General features: G+C 41.9%; 1 protein-coding gene across 6 annotated transcripts in view; it reads left to right on the forward strand.

The window, feature by feature from the left end:
• SRBD1 (S1 RNA binding domain 1) overlaps positions 1-24,769 on the forward strand; it is a 117,574-nt gene that overhangs the window by 89,889 nt on the left and 2,916 nt on the right. For all 6 annotated transcript variants that reach the window (XM_085894159.1, XM_085894160.1, XM_085894161.1 and 3 more), the window contains exons 11-18: positions 1,609-1,716; positions 2,999-3,090; positions 3,196-3,278; positions 8,828-8,934; positions 9,530-9,703; positions 14,114-14,158; positions 19,239-19,343; positions 19,527-19,711. In XM_085894159.1, coding sequence (XP_085750285.1) covers positions 1,609-1,716; positions 2,999-3,090; positions 3,196-3,278; positions 8,828-8,934; positions 9,530-9,703; positions 14,114-14,158; positions 19,239-19,343; positions 19,527-19,711 — 899 coding nt within the window. The remainder of the gene's footprint in view (positions 1-1,608; positions 1,717-2,998; positions 3,091-3,195; positions 3,279-8,827; positions 8,935-9,529; positions 9,704-14,113; positions 14,159-19,238; positions 19,344-19,526; positions 19,712-24,769) is intronic.

Raw genomic sequence — 24,769 nt, forward strand, 5'->3', positions numbered from 1 at the left:
CTTGGTGAAGGACATTGTGGGATTTTTTAACATCCATCAACTAATGCCGGCAGACGGGATGCCCAGTTTGACGTATATCTGAATGACGGCACATACATTGATGAATCACTCTGCCTGTGAAACACTGGGATGATAGTTTATAGTTGGGTTGGGATTCAAACTCAGGCTCGATAGCTTAGAAGCGAGTGTGCGTACCTCTCGGCCATCTTGCCAGCCCATTGCTCATGGCTGACAACCAGTTTAGCTTCTGACCTTGCTATTACACCTTGGATTTGCTACTCCTGACAGAATTGGATGGATATGTTTATCACAAACATGTTGTTCTGGCCCTCTCCTTCTGGAGGATAACTCTCAAGCAATTAATACTGACTCGCATTCAGCCTTGATTGTTAAAATGTCTTAATTTGGTATTCAGTGCCCCTCTTCATGTGGTTGTCTGATTTCTGTTATGAGCAGAAACAGCGAGTGGTCCTCAATGTTGGCCTTGCCATTGATCTTTCCTTTCAGGCTGGGGTTCCTTAAGGCAGTATCTTATGATCTTCATTTTTATGCCTCCACCGACGAAGTCGCCACAGGCATTATGTTTTCGGGTTGTCCGTCCAGCTGTATGCCTGGTATTGGCTTAATGGTTAGGGTGGTGGGCTTGTGATCCTAGGATCCTGAGTTCACATCCAACTCGGCTGTTGAATTAATACCAGGTGGGGTTGAGTCTGCCTGTCATCCTCCTGAGGTTGGCAAAATGAGTGCCAGCTTGCTGGTATCCTGTGTCGTAGTGGCGACCCGTCCACGATTGTGCCCAATAGCCAAGGAAACTGCTTTGGCAGCACCAATGCTCTTCACGGAATATGGTTCCAATGGATGGATGGATGGATGGTCCAGCTGTCCGTGATAGGTTTTCGTTGCGGTGATAACTTTAGACCGGCTGAAGGGATCTAAGTAAAACTTGGTACAAGTTTGTACAATGATGCAAAGATGAACTGATTAGATTATGGGGTCAAACCTGTTGTTATTAGGTCAGCGGTCCCGTGAGGTAAAAAATCTATGACCGCACTAACTTGTGAACCAGTGATGGGATTTTGACCAAACTTGGTTGAAGTGTGTATGTATGTATATATATATATATATATATATATATATATATATATATATATATATATATATATATATATATATATATATATATATATTACGATGCAAAGATAAACGAATTAGATTTCGTCATTAAGAGGTCAAAGGTCAGGTCAAATCAGGTAAAAATGTGTCCCTTGAGAACAGATGAAGGGATTTAAATCAATATTGGTACAAGTATGTATAACAATGTAATAATGTGGGTAGAGGCATATCAGTCGAGCTGTTAAGGTTAGAAGAGTGCTGTTCTAGTTCTTTATCTATATCATTGATGTGGCTGATTACCATTTTGAGAATCAGCAACTCTTGGCAAGTAAGTCTGGGATTCTTTATAATAAGGTTCTGTGCTAACAGCACATATGTGCTTACCAGCTTGACCAGCACTGTTTGTGACACGTTTTATCACAGGAGCTTTTCAATACGCCCTGTCTGTGGAGCTGTATGCATCATCGTTCTCCTCTTTTTGTTGTTAATTTGCAGCTGTGATGTCATTGCTATTGGAAATGGCACCGCATGCTTCGAGACTGAGCGTTTCTTCTCTTCATTGATTCAGAATAAAGTCTTCGTCCCTTTGGATGTCAAGTATTGGTGAGTGCATCTTGTATGCAAATGCAAAAATTAGGAGGGTGGGTTTTGGGGTTCATCCTCATGTTTGTAAGCAGCCTGTAGCTGTTGGTTGCATTTTGGCTAGAAGCGTGGCTGTGCCGCTAATGGTATTCCGCTAGGTTAGAGTTGGCATTTGGAATTTATTCTAGGGTGCTGGTGATAGCTCACCTACTCTTTGCGAAGGACACTGTGGGATCTTTCGCATCCACCAACTAATGCCGGCAGGCAGGACACCCAGGGGGATGTGGGTTTGATTGACTGAACAGCTGAGAGAAGAATGAGTGATGAGATTGTAAAAGTTAACTTTGCTAAAATAAAGAAATTGTTTGCTTTTATGATATCATGATAACTTTGCTTAAATTGGAGAATGCTACATTTTCTTTGCAACATACTGTCTGTCGCTTATGCCTGTTCCTGTTCTGTTTTGCCTGTTCATATTACCAAAAGTGTCATCAAGTACAACATGAACAATGCAAGTTAATTTGCATTTAATCAAAAAGGTATAATCATCAGAAGGTACAACTTCATGTCAAGTGTATTGATATCTTGTTTTGTTTTTGACAATATCGGGACTCATGGAAGAGCAAAACAACAGCATGGAGGATAATCATGTTGACGGTGAAGTAGCGAGGAGCAGGCAAACAAGAATATAAAAGCGTCTGTGAGAGTAAAGAAAACTGTAGGAATAGTGGGGCAACTTAGCTAAATATAGCATAACAATTGTGCATTTTGTGAGGAAAGCACCAAATCTGGCACACTAGTAGCCTATCATATTATGAACAGATTTGGATATTGGGCCATCTCAAAATTTTTGATGGCAGTGGAAAATAGCTGCCACAGCCATCAGCGGCTGAATTTGAGATGGCCCAATATCCAAGTCTGTTCATAATATGTTAGGCTACTAGTGTGCCAGATTTGGTGCTTTCCTCACAAAATGCACATTTGTTATGCTAAGTTGCCCCACTAGAAGGAATTGTGGGGTTCGGTGTGCTGAGAGTTACAAGTGTTGATGAAAGATGATATGACAACACTTGGTTGCCATCTTGAAGCAATGAATGAAGGAACAGGATTAGATGAACAGGGAGGGAGTTTTGCCACCAAGAGAAAAGGGGGCCAAAGTGATGGAGGTTGGCAGAGAACTTGGATTTATTTATTTACTTACTGACTTACTTACAGCTTTCTTGAGGAGCATTTGAACATGTATTAATTTCTCACCTCACGGTTTTGCCAAAGCTTCTCACTTGCATGGCCCTCCCTCCCGCAGCATAGTGAATGAGGATGGAGCATCAATCTACAGCACAAGTCCTCAGGCGCAAAAGGAGATGCCAGACGTAGATCCAAACATGCGCAGTGCAGGTAATAGACCCAGCAGTGCCAGGAATAGGCCAGTGCTACAAACAGTGGGACAGTCCAAATGTGTCACACTTTTCTTTTGTTTCCAATCACCCTATCTGTAACCAGTTTCTATTGCACGCCGCCTGCAAGACCCTCTGGCTGAACTTATAAAAATAGATGCCAAGCACATCGGGGTTGGAATGTACCAGGTGAGATATGCACATTCACGAAAATCGTATGGATTGTATGTTGAATTCGGGCATGATCAACACAATACTTTCAATACTTGCGGAAACCACTATGATGTGGGGGTCTAAATGGTACATTAATATTCCATGTTCTGGGAAACTATTTGGTATAACTACATGGTTTCCCTTAAAATTAGGATGCATGTAAAATAGAGAATTGCGATTGAAATGTTTTTATGCATCGTGTGTGTGTGTGTGTGTGTGTGTGTGTGTGTGTGTGTGTGTGTGTGTGTGTGTGTGTGTGTCCTTCATAACTCCAAAACCATGAAACCTAGCAGCCTGCAACTTTGCATGCACACCAAGAAAACTCCAAGGAAGTACAAGAGTGAAAATTGGGTGTTTGGGTTAATTTAAACACCCATTTTAAAGATAATTAATGGCCTTATTAAAATATATCCTTTATCAGGCACCATCCTCGGCCACCTCACTCTCTCAAGTCTTCAGGCATTTCCTGGATAACCTTGCTGGGGTCTGAAGCCACCATGTTTTTTGGCCTGCTCAACCATGCCTTGACTTGGAATAGGCTGCAATTATTTCTTCATGATAAAGTTTTCTTTTTCACTTTCCTTACTCATATACTCATATATTATTGAATGCCTATTCATCATCGCTTTTGTAAGTACTATAGTTTTCAAATTTGGAGGTTGGAGCGATTTCATGCATTGTATGATACAATTATCCACAATCTACTCTCACAGACGATTTAAAGTATACCATCAAAATATTATTTCGGTTTTGAGGATCGGATATCGTTCGGACTAAATCGGTGTCGAAATCTGATAATTTAAATAAATAGCGAGTCTTATAACTCAGCCTATATTTCAATTTACTTTAAGCAAGCAAGGCATTGATCCTCCTCCATAGATCCACAAGAAAATGTGAAATTTCCAAAGCATTAAACGTATCTTTTTCTACCATTTGGAGAATTATATTAAGTGAACAAAAGTTTTAAGAATGTGCCAAAATTAACCAGCTTCATTGAGCTATATGATTTAATGCATTCACTGCTTGACATCGTGACCCCTCCCCATGAGGGATTGCTTATCCATAGCGTCTGCCAGATCTGTGTCTATATTTTTGGAGGTTTATCGAGGTGCTCTACAGGGAATCAAAGCAAATCTGGTGAAAAATGCATGTTTTATAATAAAGTTATAATGTTTGCGCGGACCGTGAACCGATGTACCACGTGACGCGTGCATAGACAAGCAGGCAATGTGGTGTATTATGTGCAGTGTTTATTTCACGGGCGATTAAACTTTGCAACGTCAGGGATGTTCTACGTTAAACAGCAACTCTTGTGTGGATAAAGTCATTATTTGAACAAATTCATTAAATTTCTTTAACTTTAACTTTCGTCCTAATTTGGGCAGGCACCGTGATACCGGCTTTAAAGTTAAAGGGATCCAATATGGTATGCAGCCACAGCCTGGCCAGCCATTCCTTATCAACCATTTAATTGAAGTGCTTACACCACTTGCCGAGCGCCCTACAGTCGATATCAGTCCAGATCGGGATGTACAGTCCATCCATCCATTGGGACCATACTCTGTGGAAAGCGTTGGTGCTGCCAGAGCAGTCTCCTTGGCTATTGGACACAATCCTGGATGGGTCGCCACTCCGACACAGTATACCAGCATGCTGGCACTCATTTTGCCAAACTCGGAAGGATGACAGGCAGAGTCAACCCCACCTGGTATTAATTCAATAGCCGAATTGGGTTTGAGCTCAGGATCCTAAGATTCCAAGCCAACCACCCTAACCATTCAGCCAACACCAGCCGTATATGTACAGTCGGCAGTTGCTGTAATGTGGAGGTACGTGATTTACAAAGATTATATGGTTGCTCTTTGTGAGTTTCAAAGCGAAATATATTTGATAACTCCCGAGATTTCCGAGCTGTTTGCTGTATTAACGCGTTTTCTCAATTACAGAGCCAATTTTTTTTCCACCCGTCACATAACGATTGGCAGCTGTTTATAAAGATTATTGTTTATGCACATCTTTCTGAAACGTCTATAATGCAACGTTGTTTTTTATAATTTGTTTATCGAAATTCCCCCAAAACAAGGGTGAAAGCTACTCAAGATTTTTGGGCTGTATACAGTGTGTGTGTGTGTGTGTGTGTGTGTGTGTGTGTGTGTGTGTGTGTGTGTGTGTGTGTGTGTGTGTGTGTGTGTGTGTGTGTGTGTGTGTGTGTGTGTGTGTGTGTGTGTGTGTTGTTCATAAAGCACATTTTCTCTCTGCTAACTCCCCTCCCCCCACCCACCTCTCTCTCTCTGTCCCATCCTCGCTCTGCCCCATCCTCATACATAAAAGCACCCTCCCACACATCTCTCCCTCTCTCCGGCGGAGTTTGTGTTCGGGTGGTGTTTTGTCTCCGGACGGTGTTTCTAGGATAGATGTGTACCTTTTGAGGACTTTGGCTTTCGTCGACCTTCCAACTGTTGATTTGTTCTTTTTTTTACCTTCGCAAACTTTGTTGTGAAGGTTATGTTTTGATCGCTGTGTATTTATTTATTTATTTATTTTTGAATATGTGTGTTTGTTTGTTTGTTTGTTTGTTATTCGCATAACTCCAAAAGTATTGAACTGAATCGCAGCAAATTTGGTGGGATGATTGGTTATTCTCCGAAGACCATTTGATTAGATTTTGGGAGCGATCGGGTCAAAGGTCAAGGTCATGAAAAGGTCAAAATCGTCTTTTTACCATAGCGCGGTCAATTTGTATCCAATTTGCATGCAACTAATGCCAAAATGTTCAGAATTCAATGCTCCATCTTGCGATATGTGACATGACACACTGACGTAATAACCCTTATTAGCGGTTGGGATTCAAAGGTCAGGGGGTTCACGACATTGCAAAATGTGCGGTTTTAGTCATAACACGGTCAATTCTTATCCAATTTGCATGAAACCAACACCTAAATGTTGACTGTTCTGTTCCCCACACTGTAATACCAATTACAAAATTAAGAGTACAAAGGTCGAGGTCATGAAAAGGTCAAAATCGTCATTTTGCCATAGTGCGGTTGATTTTTATCCAATTTGCATGCAACCAATGCCAAAATGTTTTGAATTCAATGGCCAATCTTGTGATATACGATATGACACAATGACGTCATCACCTTTGTTAGCGATTTGGGTCAAAGGTCAGGGGGGTCAACGACCTTTATCATAACGCGGTCAATTTGCATGTAAGTAGATTCAAAATGTTTAGAATTCAATTCCCTATCCTGTGATGTGTAATATTTGATTTCTTATAATGTGACCAGTTGTCATAAGATTGACTTGACACCGACATCCAAAAAGGTCAGGGAGTTCATATAGAAATTGTACAATGGAAGAGAATCAGTGTCAAACAGCAGGAAATTTAATGTTTTTAAGCCATCATAACACATATGAGATGGCAGATGTGGTATGGGATTAAATACCCTCACAATCAACGGTTTCTTGGGGGGGGGGGTGGCAAAATGTAGCGTTGGCGAAGGTATGCGATCTACTGAGTGCCCGTTCTGGTTTCTTTTTTTTTAATGCCTCCACTGCCGAAGGTGCGAGATGTATTATGTTTTCGGGTTGTCTGTGCTTTGCGTGCGTAATGATATTTTTTCCCCTGAAGGGATTTTTTTTTTAAACAAAATTTGGTACAAATGTGTATTATGATGCAAAGATGAACTGATTCGATTTTGGGGTCAAAGGTCATGTTTGGTCAAAGTAGCAGATTTTCGTTACTGTGGTAACTTGTGAACCGCGAAAGGGATTTTAACCAAACTTGGCATAACTATGGACTGTTGTTCAAAGAGGAATTTTAATAGTGACTTTGAGGATTAAACGACAACTGTTATTTAACTGTAAGATTAAACCCTGTTTACTACTACTACAACTACATGCATCCATCCATTGGGAGCATACTCTGTTCAGAGCGTTGGTGCTGCCTAAGCAATCTCCTTGGCTATTGGGCACAATCCTGAACGGGTCGCCACTCCAACACAGGATACCAGCATGTTGGCACTCATTTTGTCGACCTCGGAAGGATGACGGGCCGAGTTAACCCTACCTGGTATTCATTCAACAGCCAAGTGGGATTTGAACTCGGGACTCTCAGATGCCAAGCCTGCCACCCGACCCTTTAAGCCAGCACCAGGCTTTTAAACAACTCCAGCCTCAATTAAACCTACCTTTTTGTGGGGTGTACTGAGGGGGGAGTTTGGGCCAAGTATTTCACTAACCAGCTGTCAGGTTTGACAGTCGACCGATGGTGATAACTCACATTTTTCTCTTTGCTAAAGACGCCAAAGGATCTTTACGTCCACCAGCTAATGCCAGCAGATGGGCCGCCAGATTAACATCCATCCGAGGGATGGTGCACCCTGTGATGCAACGCCCTACCTGCAAATCGCAAAATGCATCAGTTTTAGGTCAGGTCAGTAATCAAACCCAGGCTACGTAGGTCAAAGCTAAGTACGCTACTTCAGCATCATCCTTTCGGACAAACAACATTAATCTACTTTTCAACTTGGGGCATCGGTAATTTGCTTTCATAACATAATTTGCCAAATTGGGCTCAATCAGTATCTTTTCCCGTGATGGCCAGCCTATTTCATGTCAATAAATTTCCCACTTACTGTACCTTGCCCAACAGTGCCAACTTGGTCGATTATACATTGAAAACTTTGTCCCACTGATTCGATGGACTGCAGAAAAGCCACACGCTCCATTCTCAATCCGTGATGGTTGGATAGCATTGGAGCACAAATAGTTTAAGGCATCAACATGACATGAACACTCCTAATCAGACCACAATACCAGCTGTCCTGCTTGTTTTTTTCTCACTTTTTGTACTGTTCGACACTGAACCAGTACACCAGAGGTTGTGATTTCAAATGCAACTGAAAGCAGTCGTGTAAATTACCTTTTGAGTTCATGCACGTCGCAGGATAATTTCCATGTGGCCATTTCATTGCGAATCCAAACCCAGGTGGTTCATGAATGGACTTTGGAGGGTGTAAAATACTTGCCCTGTCTGATGTGGTGAGCAGGTGTCTTCAGTCCACACTTAGTCTGTCACTCTAAATGCCCTCAGGGCAACTTGCGATGATTACAAAAATGTTGCCTTTGAAGAGGCAGTTCTACTTAAATTCACATAACTGATTTTCAAACAAATTAAAAGGTTGTGTTTAACGTTTGTCCTGTAGCCCACCTTCAATCAGAGAATACGTTTGCTTTGAACAATTGACAGAGAGCATCATAGCTCTTTTTCTTGTGAGTTTTAAGCTTTGGAACATGTCAGAATGAGAAGTGATCCATTCTTTTTTCTTCTCAATTGTCAAAAAAAAATGTTGTTTTTTTTCATTCAACTTTAATTTTTTGCTGCTTATTAAATAATGTCTTATTAAAACAAAAATTGTAATAGAGTAACGTTTTGTCATGCGGCCACCTGCATTGTACGATCACTTATGCATGGCAGAATGATTAAGCACACCTTTCCCACCAACCCTCCTTCAACTTTCCAGCACGATGTACCTGAGGGGGCCCTACGTGATGCTCTTACTAGTGTGGTGCAGGAGTGTGTCAGCTTCGTCGGAGTCGACATCAACTCGTGCTCAACAGTGTTGCTGAAGTAGGCAATGTTTGGCAAACCTCCTCTGGCTACTATACATCTTCATAAATACATTTCCATGCATCATGCTTTTTTTACTCTGTATCAATGCTTTAATGATATTGCATCAGTACCTCTGAGCTGTCTAGTCTGGGTTTAAATCCCGACCCAGCTATAGATTGTGATCCTGATGCTTCGCAGGCAAGGCGAGGAATCAAGGTGTATTGTGCCTTCCCTCGGATTAACCTTTAACAAGGGGTCTTGTCTGTTGGCGTTTATTTATTGGCATTAAAGATCCCACGGTGTCCTTCGCAAAGAGTAGGCAAGCTATTGCCGGCACCCTGAACAAATTCTAAATTCCTCCACTGACTTACAGGGAGAATATTGCTTCAGTGACACAATTGTGCCCCCAGAAATGATGCTACCCATGTCTGTGTGCTCCACACAAAAGAAGAAGAAGGAGAATTACTTGAGAGGAAGTTGTATTTAATGACTTGTGGTATCGTTTTAAGAGTTCGTATGACCCAACCGAATACAAATTCATGTGGTTTGGTAATTTCAAAGTGTCAATCGCTGCGTTGTGCATGTTGCCTTTTGACCTTGCACTGTGGGGCAGGCACGTTGCTGGGCTGAGTAACTCGATGGCCGAACGTCTCGTAGAGTACAGGGAGACCCATGGTGCTTTTGCAAACCGAGAACAGCTCCGGGCAGTGAAAGGACTTGGACCAAGGACCTACCTGCAGTGTGCTGGTTTCATCCGTGTGAATCCTTGCACGGCCAGCATTCGCAAGTAAAGAACACATCAGTGGAAACATCATTAAAACGAGCACGGGCTGACCTTATCGTGCGGTTTCCTATTTTTGCGTAGCTACCGTAGCTTTTATAGGGATTCTGGTGTGAGGGGAAAAGTGTGATAGAAAGGTTCATGAAGACTTTAGAATTTGGGCATGTGGTAAGGGAAGAGTATTTATTTTTGAGGATTTCAAGATGCTAAGGGTAGAATGTGTACAGAGTAAGTATATTCCAGTATAGTGAAAAGCAAGGGGCAGAATTATACCAGGGTATTTGAGCAGGGAGGTAAGGAGTGCAATTCAGGATAATCAGAAGGCATTTGTTAGGTACTGTCGGACCCAGCTATTCACGGATTCGCTATTCACTGCAGTATCTCCCCTCTCCTCAGACCTTGACAAAATCACAAACTGGTCAAACACAATTTTGCTGATGTATCTATATTGTCCATCCTTTGCACTATCCCTTATTCATCGTGACCGGTATTCCTTGTTTGTTTGTCTCCGTCTTCTTTCTACCTCTGCCCTGCTGTTGTTGTTTCCCCTTTCTCCTGCTGTTCCCTTTGTTATGTTGTGTCCTGAATTGTTCTGTGTAATCGCTCTTTCACAATCCGAGACCATGTATATTAAAATATATATTTTTAAAACAATGTCCCGACATTCATAGACCCCGACATTCACGGTATTTTTTTAGGAACATATCCCCTGCGAATAGTGGGGTTAGTATATAACAACAGTATATAACAGTTAGCGAACAGTATATAACAACATGATCGGCATCTCTCTTCAGTGATGCTGTACTTACTGCATGTGCAATGCCAACATGTGCACATTCTTCAACCATGAAATGTAAATAAATAAATCTATATATACATATATATATATATATATATATATATATATATATATATATATATATATATATATATATATTGTCGTGTCCGCCCAGTTAAGTTAATTACCCTGACCCAATTGTCGTGGACGGGCCGGTTAACACTGACCTGGATGGATAGCCGAACGGTTCTACCTTGGAGGCGAACATATGATCCTTAGAGATTATAGCGCATGCGGGATGGAGGGCCGCAAAGGCGTGTACCAGAGGGAAGCATGAGGGTTTATACTGGAACCCACCACAAATAGATAGACACAAGTAAATTTAATAAATAAGGGTTTAATGAACACAAACCAAATATTTATAATGGAAATAAATCAAAGCGTGATAAAACCATGAGGTAAATTAAAGCCTAACCTTGAGACGTCTCTGCACGGATTTAAATACAGACGGGGGGAAAGATAAAATGAAAGAAAATCCTTCCCTTTATTCTGGCACTTAACTGTGTACCCAGGGATGATCTTTTTGGAGTCTAGGGATCGAACCGCGTCCTGCACCGGAAACCGCACCCAAAATGGCACCAAGCCGCTCTCTGCGTGGGAAACGTGCGTGAGGTAATTTGTGTGGTGCCAGGGTTCAGCAACCGCCATGCAGCTTCTTCTCATGAACGAACCTGCGGACCCGCTCCTCTCTTACATTAGGTCCGCTCACAATGATGGCCCACCTTCCTCCTCGAACACACAACAGGATAACGTCGAGTTATGGCTGAGAGAATCACTTCTCTCGCTCTCGCTCTCTCTCTCGCTCTCTCCCTCTCTCCTCATAAACGTACAACTTCGTGACTTAGCCGAACAGACAATGAGCAGCGTCCTGTTCCAGCACACGAACAACTTCACCCCAGCACGAGCAAAGAGAATTGCGCTGCTATTTCTTTGTGCCGAGAAGGAAGCAAAAACGAGACCCTCTGTCTCAACCGCGTTCCTTACACCAACTCTCTGCTCTCCGATCATGCTCTCTTGTCTCTCTTGCAACTTCTCACGTCCTTGGGGCATGGCCTGCCGGTTGCTGTTGTTAAAGCGTCGTTCCTTTTTATAGCTGGCTTTGTAAATGCAAAAACGTATGGAAAAGGTCACAGGGGGCAATCACATACTGGGAGAAATTAGCCTTAATCCATACCGAGTTAACACAACACCACCCTCGGTGTGGTAACACAGCAATCTTAACCTGACGATTTTCCCCACTTAAATTACATTGAGATGTCTCCTGCTCGTCCACGGACCATGCTACACGACACAGTCCTATCTTTACTATGAAACTCCTCCATCTAAACCACAAACATAACACAGCCCCCCCCCGTCCTCCCCCCTCCCACCAGAACTGTAGCTCTTGCAAGGTTCAATGCAGGCGTTACCATTCCAGCTTTGCCGACTCACACCTAATTAGCCTATGAAATATATTAGGAGGGGCTGTGGGAAGCGAGCCGTAGCTAACTTACCTATCCTTAACGTTCTACACACCTTAAACATAATAATTCAAATACTTGCAAAACTCTTGGTTCCTCCCTCCTAACTCCTGGGACGGGTAGAAAATGTCATAAAGCACGCACAAAAATCTACCATAAGAGACAAAACCTAAACCAAAATCCACTAACGTTTGTACAACCCCCTTCTAAAGACTGCGTTCCTTGGTGGATGCCACAATACCCGACGTTATCTGCGGAGCTATCCCAATTTACTTCTTCCAAATTTCCGCGGGCCCTGTCTTTCTGGTACAGATTAGTGACATGGTTCGGGTGGATCTTCCACCACACTCTCACACATAAACCCAATAATCAATCATTCATTCCAACCCTGCAAGACCATGGCTTAAATGTTATTACACAGATGTGTGATCCTCCACCAGGCAGCGGGGAGGTATCCCACAACCAAGATGGTGGGGGTGCTTCTGGTTGTGGTGCTCCCAATCCAAAATCAAGTCACTCCAGCTTACGAATTCTTCGCCCCCCCCACCCCCTTCAACTATTCGGTCCTTTACAGCCAAACGGCTCCTTTGCTGTATGTCCCGCCAGAGAGGGTCTCCGCACAATCCAGGCTCTCTCGGCCTCTCCTGGGTTGCTAAGGGTTTTATTTTTGTTTCCTGTGGTTTTCGACAAGTTTCCTGTGGTTTTTGTCTCTGTGTTGCTGTTTGTTTCCATCCAATTCTCCTTGTTAAGTCACACCTTGTTTGTGCTGTATTTGTCAAATTTGGTTTTGTGTTATTCAAGGCCAACTTTAGCCGCTCCTCAGATAAGCACTGTGAAAAATCTGTCCCTTTTATCTACATATTCCTCATTTTGCTTCATTCTTCCAAAATATTGCACTTTCTACCTCCTCAACATTATCACATTTCCTTTCTTGCTTCAAAAATTTTTTTTTTCACGCCACAACGATGTCATTCCACTTGGTTTCCCTTCTGCCTGTGCTTCCCTGACTCCATTCTTTATTAACCTCCGCCATCTTCGAAGATGGATGGAGGTTACTGTTTTCACCCCTTTCTGTTTGTTTGTTTGTTTGTGAACAGTATTACGGAAAAACTCCTCGACGGATTTTGACGAAACTTGGTGGGGGGGGTTAGGTATGGTCCAAGGATCATGGCATTAAATTTTGGACTTGGTCCCCCCCCCAAAAAAACACCCCCCCAAAAAAATTGTTGAATTTTTTTTTTTTTTTTTTTGCATTTCTGCATGTTTTAAGTGATTTCCAACCCCCCCCCCCAAAAAAAATTATCCCCCCCTAAAAAAATTTAGAGAAAATTTTTTTTTTTTTTGCATTTCTACATGTTTTAAGTGATTTCCAACCCCCCCCCAAAAAAAATTGTTAGAGAAAATTTTTTTTTTTGCATTTCTACATGTTTTAAGTGATTTCCAACCCCCCCTCCCAAAAAGTAATTGGAGAAAAAAAAATTTTTTGCAACTTTTTTTTCAACAAAATTTCGATTTCTTTTTTTTGCATTTCTACATGTTTTCAGTGATTTCCAACCCCCCCCCCCCCCAAAAAAAAAAATGTTGGAGAAAAGAACTATAACTGTCAGCACTGTTGACATATTTAATGAATAAGATATAAGGTTCACTTGAGTGACCCAGCAGTATTGGCGGCGGAGGTTTTGCGCTCTCCCGAGTGCTCCCCCTCTAGTTTCTTCCTTTCCTCAATATCTCCAAACTGAATATTCATTGAATATAAATGTTTCTTCCTTTAAATGCATTTGAAATACTCTCAGAATAAATGTATCTGTACATTCAAAGATGATGGATCCTCCTTTGACAATGAATTTCAAAATTGCATTTCTGGGGATAAAGAAAAAGAAAAAGAGAGCCATGGAAATTTGCCCTTTACCCCCTCCTACTCCACTCGCTGCACCCTCCTTCCATACGTCTCATCAAATCTCACTGAAAGCTTGGCCCTCATCTGCTGCTGCAAAATCAAATTGTTTGTTTTTCAGATTTTACATGTGATGGAGATTGTGTTCGAGTTTATCGATGTACGCACCAATGCCCTGATGGTTTGTCCCATGCAGTTGCTGATCACTGTTTTCTCTTCCACAGGGAGATTGGTCATGATGTAATCAATACCAACAATCCTGAAAACAGGTATGGAGATGCTAAAATGTAAACCTTTTCTTAAAACAGACATTTCCATGTCAGACAGGTCCTTACTGGATATATTTAAAGGCCATTTCTCCGCAGCAGGTCGGTTCAGGTGTGGGAGCATGCGCCGGAACAGCACCATTGTGCATTGTACAGTTCGTGGTTTAAAAAATAAATTTTGCTTAGTGACTCACATGTGGTGTATGTTGTGACACATCACATCAATGGCATTAGATTTGCGTTGCGTGTGTGCTGCACGTGGGATCCAGTTCACTGGAGTGTGTACGCAATACCGACTCGCATGTCACCCTTGTCAAGAGGCGATCGAAGAGTGCTCCATTCAAACATTTCTTGCACCGACTTCACTGCCTCAATGAAGCATTTAATTCCCTAATGTCTGTCATTTATTCTGGAACAAAAAATGTGAAAACCTGCCATTTGCATGATGCTTCTTGCCTTAGTTGGGGGTTGGTATCTCAGCAAGCTTGTCAGCATTTTCTCTTGGCATGGCATCATAACGTGTGGCAGCATAATGGTATAATAATAATGAATGTTTATACTCTGAAAAATTTAGTTTCTTCATGTTTTTACTGATCTGATTGAGCAATTGTGATATAACTGTTTGAAGTTTGATTTAGTGGCAAAAATGGAACACCACATCTTAGAAGTTAGCATTGTGGTGGTCGGGATGTGGAAGATGGATATTGTTTGTGTGGAGTAGGTGAGCTATGATCAGAACTCTGACCAAATTCCAAATTCCCGCTTCAGCCCACCAGTGACACTGCATCAGATCCATTGCCACACCCTGGCAATAATTGTTGCAAATCTGCACGAATGAATGAGGATATTTCCCTTCAGGCTGGGGTTACACAAGGCAGCATCTTCGGATATACATTATCACTAGCCAAACCCGCGCTCTTCGCGAAGTTTCGAAAGCGAGGGTTCGCTAGGACGTCAATATATCCAGTGTTCTTAATGTGATTTATCGAATTTCTTGATATTCAATGTTTCTCGTTACATTTTTTGTGTCAAATTCACCTTCGGAGGTAGTAAGCATGTGCAGAAGAGGGGTTTACATTGCAGATGCTGTTTTCTCGCAGTGGCATTATGCCTCTCAGCGGTGACGGTCTATCGACGACAGACGTAATGACGTCAGCGAATGACCGATGATGTCATGTCGTCATTATGCCTCTCAGCGGTGACGTCACACATCGCTGTGCAAACGATTGTAAAAATTAGAAAATTGCCAAAAATTGCCAAACCTGTCCGTCTGGCGCGATCTCACATAGCCCATGCTGTTCATTAGACCACAGAGCACCCTCATGCCGAAAGTGGCGACAATCCGTCCGGCAGTTTCGGAGGAGAAACGTCAAATTACGCGCAGACGTTAACAGAAATAATATATAGGATTGATCTATATCAATAATATTTCTGATTCTCTTGTAAACCAATCTTACTATTGTGCTGACCAATGCATCCTGTGTCGAATGATACTGCTCTCATGAAAGGCCAGCCACTGTTTAATCGCTTTCATCAGACCTGGTTAACTGCATGGAACATGACATTCAATGCCTGCCAGCAAGTCGCCATTCTCACGCTCTGTCAAGGATTGGCACAACTTATCAGATCCACATCTATGGACAACCACAAAAGGTACACTCCTTGGCCTCATCATCTGCCGTGACCTTCATGAGCCGACCATGTCACCAAACTTGCGTCAAAACCAAGTTTGCCAGTTCGGGGATTTTTCCATGTGTCAGTCGAATCTGCAGCTGCTGCTTCCACCTCATTAACCCTTTGAACCCTCGCAGCCGTTTTACCGGCCACTATTCACACCTCCATATACCTGAGCGGCCGGATTTTTCTCCAGGGATCCCAGGATAGGAGAGCCAAAAGTCCAAGGAGCTCATGGTTCAAAGGGTTAAAGCTAAATTTACTGAACCGGTTTGTCGTGTTTTCTTGTTGTATATTCGTCCCTGTGTTGCTGTTTGTTTCAATCCAATTCTCCTTGTTAAGCCGCACCTTTTTTGTGCTGTATTAGTCAAATTTGTTATCTTGCCAAAACGAAGTTTTTGCAAGATATGTTAGTCAGCTTGTATTTTTTTTTTTTTTTTTTTTTGTAATCACGTATAAAAAATTCTGCAGAGCACAGTTATCATTGGAAATTTTTGTAACTTCGCATATCAGAGGCCTATAGAGGTCCCTTTCAGCACACAAAATTTTGAAGGTCAAGGTCAAAGGTCAAGGTCACTTTGTCGCAAATCAGGGGAGTCGACGAAACCCTTATTTTTTGAGTAATTTTGATCGGATCGTCTTCAAACTTCATGGGAATATAGTTCATGGTCTGGCGCTCATCTGATTAATTTTTGGTGGCGATTGGCCTTGACCTTCATGGTTAGCGCCTGAGGTCAAACATATTTGACCCCAAGGTAAAATTTTCAAGTTTTAGAAACCATATCGTGTAGTACCTCAAATTGAACACCTCAATGAGTGCTTTCCAGATATGTCAAGCTTGAGACATTATGACTTCATTTGGTGACGTTATGAGGCAAACGCATATTTTTCATGGTTACTCTGTAGAACGATTCTCATCGGAATCTCTCGTAGGCAGATATTCCTCAAGGAGTCGCTCCTGATGAATAGCAGCTCTGTTAGTATGACCTCAGTATGACCTTAAAGAAGTCACACGTGGTCACCTTTTGGCAAGATACGGGTCACCCTGAGGGTGACATTGGTTCAATTTTGTGTTGTTCAGGGCCTACTTTAGCCGCTCCTCGGATAGGCACTGTGAAAAATCTGTCCCTTTTATCTACGTATTCCTCATTTTGCTTCATTCTTCCCAAATATTGCACTTTCTACCTCCTCAACATTATCCTATTTCCCTCCTTGTTTCAATTTTTTTTTGGCACTCCACAATGATCTCATTCCACTTCATTTTCCTTCTGCCTGTGCTTCCCTTACTCCATTCTTTATGTCACCCTTTTCTCAATATCTCCAAACTGAATATTCATTGAATATAAATGTTTCTTCCTTTAAATGCATTTGAAAACATTTTAAAATGCTTCACTTTCCGTATTTTTCTCTCACTTGTGTTCTTTACCATAATATATTCCTCCTCTTCTTCAATTTTCCAAAACTCTGTCAGCTAAGTGCTTGGTCCACCAACCCTCCTCCTGCACTGCAGCACCATTTTCCTCTGTGCCTTCAACAAAAATTATTACTTCCCATCCCATGATCTTTATCTCAGTTTGTCCAATTTGGGAATTTGGAATCTGCATCCTTCAACTTCATGTCCCCCCTTTCTGCATCCTCCTCACCCCACCCTCTCAAAGCTTCCCCCTCACCTTAACCACACAAAACCTTCCACCCAGCCTGCACCCTCCCAAAGCCTCTTCTCCTGTCCCTAAATGTGTGGTCCTCAAACATCTGAAGGTCTCCGCTCCAACCTGACAATTCTCAATCCTGGCCGTTGCTGATAAACTGGACTTAATTTGTTTTACAATTCTTCCTCCCACAGGATGTCCCTGACTCCTTCGTGTCTCTCCCCAGCTCCGCTCTCCTTCGATTTGATAGGCCTGAACACCGTCCAGACGGCAGAGTTGCACTTTACATCAATAACTCAATTTCTCACTGCCCTTGAACTGATCTTACACCTCCCATCTCCCAGGAGTGACTGGCTGTGACTTCTGCTCCCATCTCTTGTTTTTGTGTGTTTTACCGTCGTCCAAACATTGACGACTCCATCTACATTTCTCTTAGACAACAAGGATCAACTTTTAACCATTTAAACCAACTCTCTCGTCTTCATTATGTGGTGATTTAAATTGTCACCTTTCAAATTGGCTGGGTGTTGCTAACTATCTCACCACCTCTGGCACTTCAGCAAAGGACTTCTGTCACGACATGTGACTGACTCGATCTGTGAACTTTCTGACCCAGATTTCTCCCAACAGCAAATCCTCCCTTCTGGACTTGGTGATGACTAACATTCCCACAAATATCTCCTGCTCTTCCTGTGCTCAAATTGGTTCATCTGATCATATGCTTACGAAAGTCAACATCTCTCCTGCTATTCTCAGAGAACTGCCTCAACGTCAGCGAGTCTGGCAGTTCACTCAGGCAGACTGCCAAGGACTGCAAGCAGCCATCTCTCTTCAGGTCTTGGCTCCCATATCCACTGCCCCCCATATTAACTCAGCCTGGGAATTCTTCCAAAGAGACTTGCTCTCTCTCATACACAGATTAATCCCATCTAGTCTTCAGTTGTCCTGCCCTTCTTCCCACCCAAGGTATACTGAATCTTATGGTGAGGCAGTTGCTGTGAAACGACTTCCCTTCTCTTCCTGGAAGGCAAATCCTGCTGAAGGACATTTCAGCTCATTCCACAAAGCCTGCAACAAGTGTGTGTCCTTTCTCAGGAGAGCCAAAAAACATCTGTCCAACCTTACGATTGAACTTTCAAACTTGTTTCCCTCCTCAAAAATCTGGTGGTACCTTGTTACGACTGTCTCTGGAGTATGCTCCGCTTCCATCCCCACCCCATCTTCAAATGGCACCACAGGTGACTCCAACCGTGAGAAGGCCGAATGCCTCAATTTTTGGTTTCCCCAACATCTCTCTCGCTCTCTGCACCCACCCTACCAAGTCACACCCAACTACTCCTGGTCTCTGTCTTTTACACCGGAGAAGGTGGAGAAGTTTCTGTCAACTTTAAACTCTCGTTCTGCAACTGGACTGGATGGCATCAGCTCATGTGTCTTTAAAACATGCTCTGCTATGCTTACACATCCTCTTTTTGGTCTTTTCACCTTATCATATGCCATAAGTCATCTTCCATGTGCTTGGAAATCAGGCAACATCACTGCATTGAATAAAAAGGTACAAAAAACTAGTCCCTTAACTCCAGACCTAACAGCTTCCTTCCAATCATTATCAAGCTGGTTGAGGTGGACCTGCGTTCGGGGAGGTGGCCAGGAGAGAATGCATGGAGGGATGAAAAAGAACTTAAGATGTTGGTGAACGGATTATTTGAATCCCACAATTAAGCCTTCTGAATTAACGATGTTGTGTGATGTGTTTCCAGGAAATTGGGAAGAAAGAGAAAACGAGGCGAGGCAGAAATCGATGATGCTCCAAACCCATTGGATCAAACTTGGATCCATCCCGAGTCATATTCAATAGCCACAAAGTGTGTATCTTGTATATTTCATACCGATTGTACATTTTTATTTTTACCATATTCTTATTTTTGATTTCTCACTTCTTCCTTGCCCATTATCCTGATGAATTTCATTTCAACATCTGTCTTGACTACTTGTCTCATCTTTACTTATTATTTATCCTTCATGACGGTCCTCATCCTGAATTCCAGGTTTCTTCGATGGCTCGGTGTGCAATTTTCAGACATTGGCTCAGCTCATGTACGTCAGAAAGTAGAAAGTACTCTTGCCCTCGAGACTTTGCAGAGTCTTGCTGAGAAGATGGGAACCTCCGGGAATACAATGCAGATCATCGTGGATGGACTGAAACAGCAGCTGGACTTCGACATTCGCACCAGTGAGATTATGCATTGCCTCACCAGTCAACATATCAATCCATATTTCTCACCTTAATTATGGCCGTTTGAATTGGTTCCTGAAAGTATGTGACAATCATACAAAGCTGGAAGTGAATTATACACCATTTTCAATTGTTCTCTGGATTGCACAAAAAAAAGGAATATTTTCTGGTCGATCGTGCAAATGTTCTTATTGTTCCCTGATGTGGAGGCATTAAGTGTTTAGTCTTGATGTCCGTAGTGTCACGCTTTTTCAAGAGCGAGCACATTACCTGCAGGGTGATTGCGTCATCCCCCCTCCCCTGCACATACACACATACACATACTCACACAAACACAAACAATTCCATATTTCCCACATGCAAACGGACATTCCCACATGGAAACAGCAGAATATGTAACGTTTTCTGCTCCCCTATCATGCTATCACCAACTTCATAGACATACATCACAATTTTTGGAGAAAATAGAAATAATAGCAAGGACCTGGGTAACCTCCGCAGTAAAAGCGCTGCTTGAGAGAAAGAGTTCTAAAGGGTAAATTCTCGAGTTCTAAAATCTAAAAGGTAAAATAGAGAAATTGTAGGTGGAGTTAGGTGAACTGTCCAACCAATGGGTGCAATTCACATGCACTGACACCTCCATGGCTCCTTTTCGAGTATAGAAATGTTCTCATTGTCTAATTTTTTTTTCATTATTATTATTATTATTATTATTATTAATTATGCAATTTTCAATCATTTTTTTCCCAATTTTCGGACAGTTTAAATAATTGGGGGAAAATTGAAAACTGAAGGAAATAGAAAAAAATATTGAAACTGAAAAAACAATCAGAGTACCCACCCTGTGGGCAACCTTGGTCCAAGCATGCAACACGTTCTTCTGACACATACCTTTATTTGGGTGCTGTGGAGGCAATTGACAGTTGCCTCAGTCGCTTCTGAAAATAAAATAAATAAATAAAACACCGAGGTTACGTGCATGAAACAAAAACATACTTACTGCTTATAATTCAAAACACCTCACTGCACTGGAATCATCTGGGGACAGGAATACTGTACTGTTAAGGGTGGGGACTTGTAATACCCTCTCTCACCTGCAGCGGTGCTACAGCGGTCCCATCCCCCCAAAGACCACCGTCAAAGGTAAAAACACCCCGATAGATTAATTGGGGTCATGCTGCTCCTATGTAGCAAGTCTGGATACAATTGGCCCAGAACTGTAGGAGTAGTAGCATGGCAAACACATAAACAAACACCGGTCCGTGAATTGTCATAAGGATGCCATTTATTTAATTTTGAGTTTTTTTTTCGATTTTTCGAAATTTTCAGTTTTTTTCCTTCCAATTTTCAATTATTTAATTTTCCTATTATTCGGCTTTTTTTTTCTTAATTATTATGGTTTCCGGAGGGAGGCATTAAGTGTTTCGTCTTGGTGTCTGTGGTGTCAAAATTTTTGGAAAAAATGTTTGTTTTCATTATGAAGCAGAATCCTGTGTTACCATTTGGCAAATACTATAAGTTGGCTTCACTGGGAACCATCAGCGATCTCTGATCACAGCCCTCTAGTTTATTCTTCCTTTTTTTGTCACGCACAGGACTGTTTCTTTTTTTCCGCATTTCACTTGTGCATGTAACTGGCCCAGGAGGCCCGAAAAGACATGAGACAGTCACCATGTGCCTGCCTTTCTCCCTGATTCATTATTTTGTACATGCAGTAAAGTGCAGTGTCATTTGTGTTCCAGTGTTGATTAATTTAATGGATTGAACATCTTCATGAAAGAAGGGTACGCTGGTCAAACTTCGTTGACATTTTTCTCTTCTTGAAGTGAATTGTCTTCTTCAAATCTTAAAGAATTAATCGTATAATTTAAAGTGTAAATTTTAACGTTCTTTTTTTTGCATTCATATTCCTGGCGGGTGTACCCTTCTCTGTTTATCGGAACTCGTGCCAGAGTATGTGCACCGACCGGAGTAAGGCTAAGTATGTGCTCAACTGCTGGCCTTGGGTGGCCACTTCAGGGTAGTATTGGGGCTGTAACCTTTACATAGGCCCAAGAACTGTTAACGTCCACATTTGCTCCGTTATAGTAAGATTACATTGTATGTACTATAAGTCTAAAGGCATCATTTAAGTGTGTTATGATCTGAATAACATTTACTGTACATGGAGAGAAGGCTGAATGTAGGCAAACCCTGTTGTTACCCCATGCACGTGAAGCGAAAAGTGGGGTTAAGCGATTGGTTCTTGTTCGTCCGTCCATCCGTCCGTCTGTCTGTCTTATCAGTTTATGATTGAGGAACAAAGTATTTAAATTAAATGTTGTATTTTGAACACAATTTGGAACATGAATAGGAAGTCAAGTCTGTAGTTTTACCATGCATTGGCTCTGAATTTGTCGCGATCGCACAGCGCAGAGAGGAGCGAGATAATATTTGTTACTCTGTCTTCCTGAATGGCAGTCAAACAAAACTGAAAATCATTCCAAACCGAAACTTACTGTTTTTAAGGATGTCAAAAAGGATACGAACAACAGGCATGAATAACTAATGTAACGTGTTAGATATAGTGATGCTTTAGCCGCTGAGGAAAATGGTGGTAAAACCCAGAATTTATTTATTTATACGTCTTAAATCCTCTTTAAGCCTTTATTTAAAATTGAACTATATACTTGAAGATTGTCGAACACAAATCTCCTTATTAATACTTCCAAGAACCATGCAACGTGTCAATATATAGCACTTGAGGGTGTGGCATGTGTAATGGGGTGAAGAAGAGGCCGCCACAATGGCTGTGTACCGATCCATAAACCCTCTATCTTCTAAATTGCAACTCAACGTCGTATTATTTCAGTGTACAAGGCTGGTTGGTGGAAAGACTGCTTCAGTAGCAATAAACTGGGTTTTTTTTCCTACGATCTTTAAAATCATTGTTTTATTAAAACTCGAGTACAGGAAGGCCTTGCCGTTCTTGGGTTTCCCATTTGTGGATTCGCTCGATCACAATGAATTTATTTAGGCAAGGTTTACGGATTGTGCTCAATGCGCTTGAATAATTGCGGGTTGGTGAACTATTTTCCACATTTATTCACCTAATTAACATGGGCAGTCAACACACTAACCTCCTCAAACCCTCCAACGTCATCATCGTGACCAACATCTCCATCAACCTGTCTTTATCGTCGCCATCGTCAACATCGCCGTCGCATTATTGTGTCAAGTTTGTCATCATTGTTAAAGGTAAGTTTCATGATCTTAATAACTCAAGAAAATAAACTTTATTTTATGTTCTTCATCCAGGAATATTGCACTTTATTTTATGTTCTTAATAACCTTTTTATTCGTGAAAATAAGTAGCATAAAAACAATACACAAACATATTTAATTAAGTGAACAGCAAAGATGAATTTTTAATTTGAAGCCCCTCAACCTGTTTTTCCCCATTACCCCACAAGTTTGCGGACTTGCGGTTCATCGGGATTTTCAAGAATGTAAAGGCCCTGTCACACCTTGACGTTTTAGCCAGCGTATGGCAAGGTCTCAAAACGTATGTAAAACGCTGGCGTACGCTGAACTATTGATATTTTTTTAAGGTTTTGGGCGTATAATAACGTGTTGGACGTATGTATAACGTATTAGTAGCGTACACAGAACGTTTTAATCACATATAGATAACTTATACCAACGAATGCTGAGTGTATTGTCGGCATTCACAACCTGTGCCCAACGATAGTCGAACTTATGCATAGCGTGCGGCAGCGTATCGTCGACGATCACGTGGCGTAGGCTATTCATTCAATATGCGGCTCGACGATTCAAATCATAACCACACTAGACATCGAAGTGTGAAGCCGCTGTCACACCTTGACGTTTTAGCCAGCATATGCCGACGTATGAAAAATTTGCCGAACCAAGCTGGCACACGTTGAATACGTTATGGGTAAGTTTTGTATACGTTAATAGCACGCTGGCATACGTCGTCGTACGTCGAGAAATTTTCAACATGTTGAAAATTTCTCGACGTACTCAACGTATGACACATTCCACATACGCTGGCATAAGTTGTAGGCACGCTACGCGATCGTTGACACACGTCGACACACGTTATTTGTATGTTACTCATAAGTCGAAACACGTCAATGTAATGGTTAGCGTCAGTGTTCCAGACTCCCTGTTTTTTTTGGGGGGGGGGGTTTTCTTCGGTATGATGGTGATGTTGACACTTCGATTTCTAGTGCGGTTATGATTTAAATCGTTGAGCGGCAGCCTCTTAATTATATTATATTATAACCGCACTAGAAATAAAAGTGTTAACATCACCATCATACTGAAAAAAAAGAAAAAAAAACAGGGAGTCTGGAACACTGACGCTAACCATTACATTGACGTGTTTCGACTTATGAGTAACATACAAATAACGTGTGTCAACGATCGCGTAACGTGCCTACAACTTATGGCCAGCATTATGCGGAACGTGTGAGTCATACGCTGGCATACGTCAAAAAATTTCAAGCATGGAAAATTTGTCTAACACCTCGGCGTACTACGACGTATGCCAGCGTACTACGACGTTTGCCAGCGTGCTCTTAACGTATACAGACTTACCCATAACATATTCGACGTGTGCCAGTGTTTTAGCCAAATTTTGCATATGTCGAGCATACGCTGGCTAAATCGTCAAGGTGTGACAGGGCCTTAATTCCTGCGAATGCCAAGGCCCTCCTGTATATGCTTGAACACTAAATGGGGTATCGTGTTCTATGAACTCTCCAGTTCCCTTCAGTTTTTATTACACTTGCATCTCCTAATCAGCTGATCATGTGGAGTTTTATTATAACAGTAGATTTTTCTTACATTCCATTCACACCACAAAGTGTAGTTGACCAATTTTAATTAATCCAGGTGAAATAGCCAACAGGAATGCAGGTTTCCTGCCATGTTGGCAATAACCCTCTTTTATATTTGACGAAGGGTCAACACTCCAAGCGTCTGCTTCCCCTCACTTCCCCCTGGTAGTTAGCATTCCTCAATAAACCTCCTGTTGATGTGATCCATTGT

This window comes from Eptatretus burgeri, chromosome 9 (assembly GCF_056783735.1).
Source record: "Eptatretus burgeri isolate ZD-2024b chromosome 9, Ebu_testis_v1, whole genome shotgun sequence".
Lineage (NCBI taxonomy): Eukaryota > Metazoa > Chordata > Myxini > Myxiniformes > Myxinidae > Eptatretus > Eptatretus burgeri.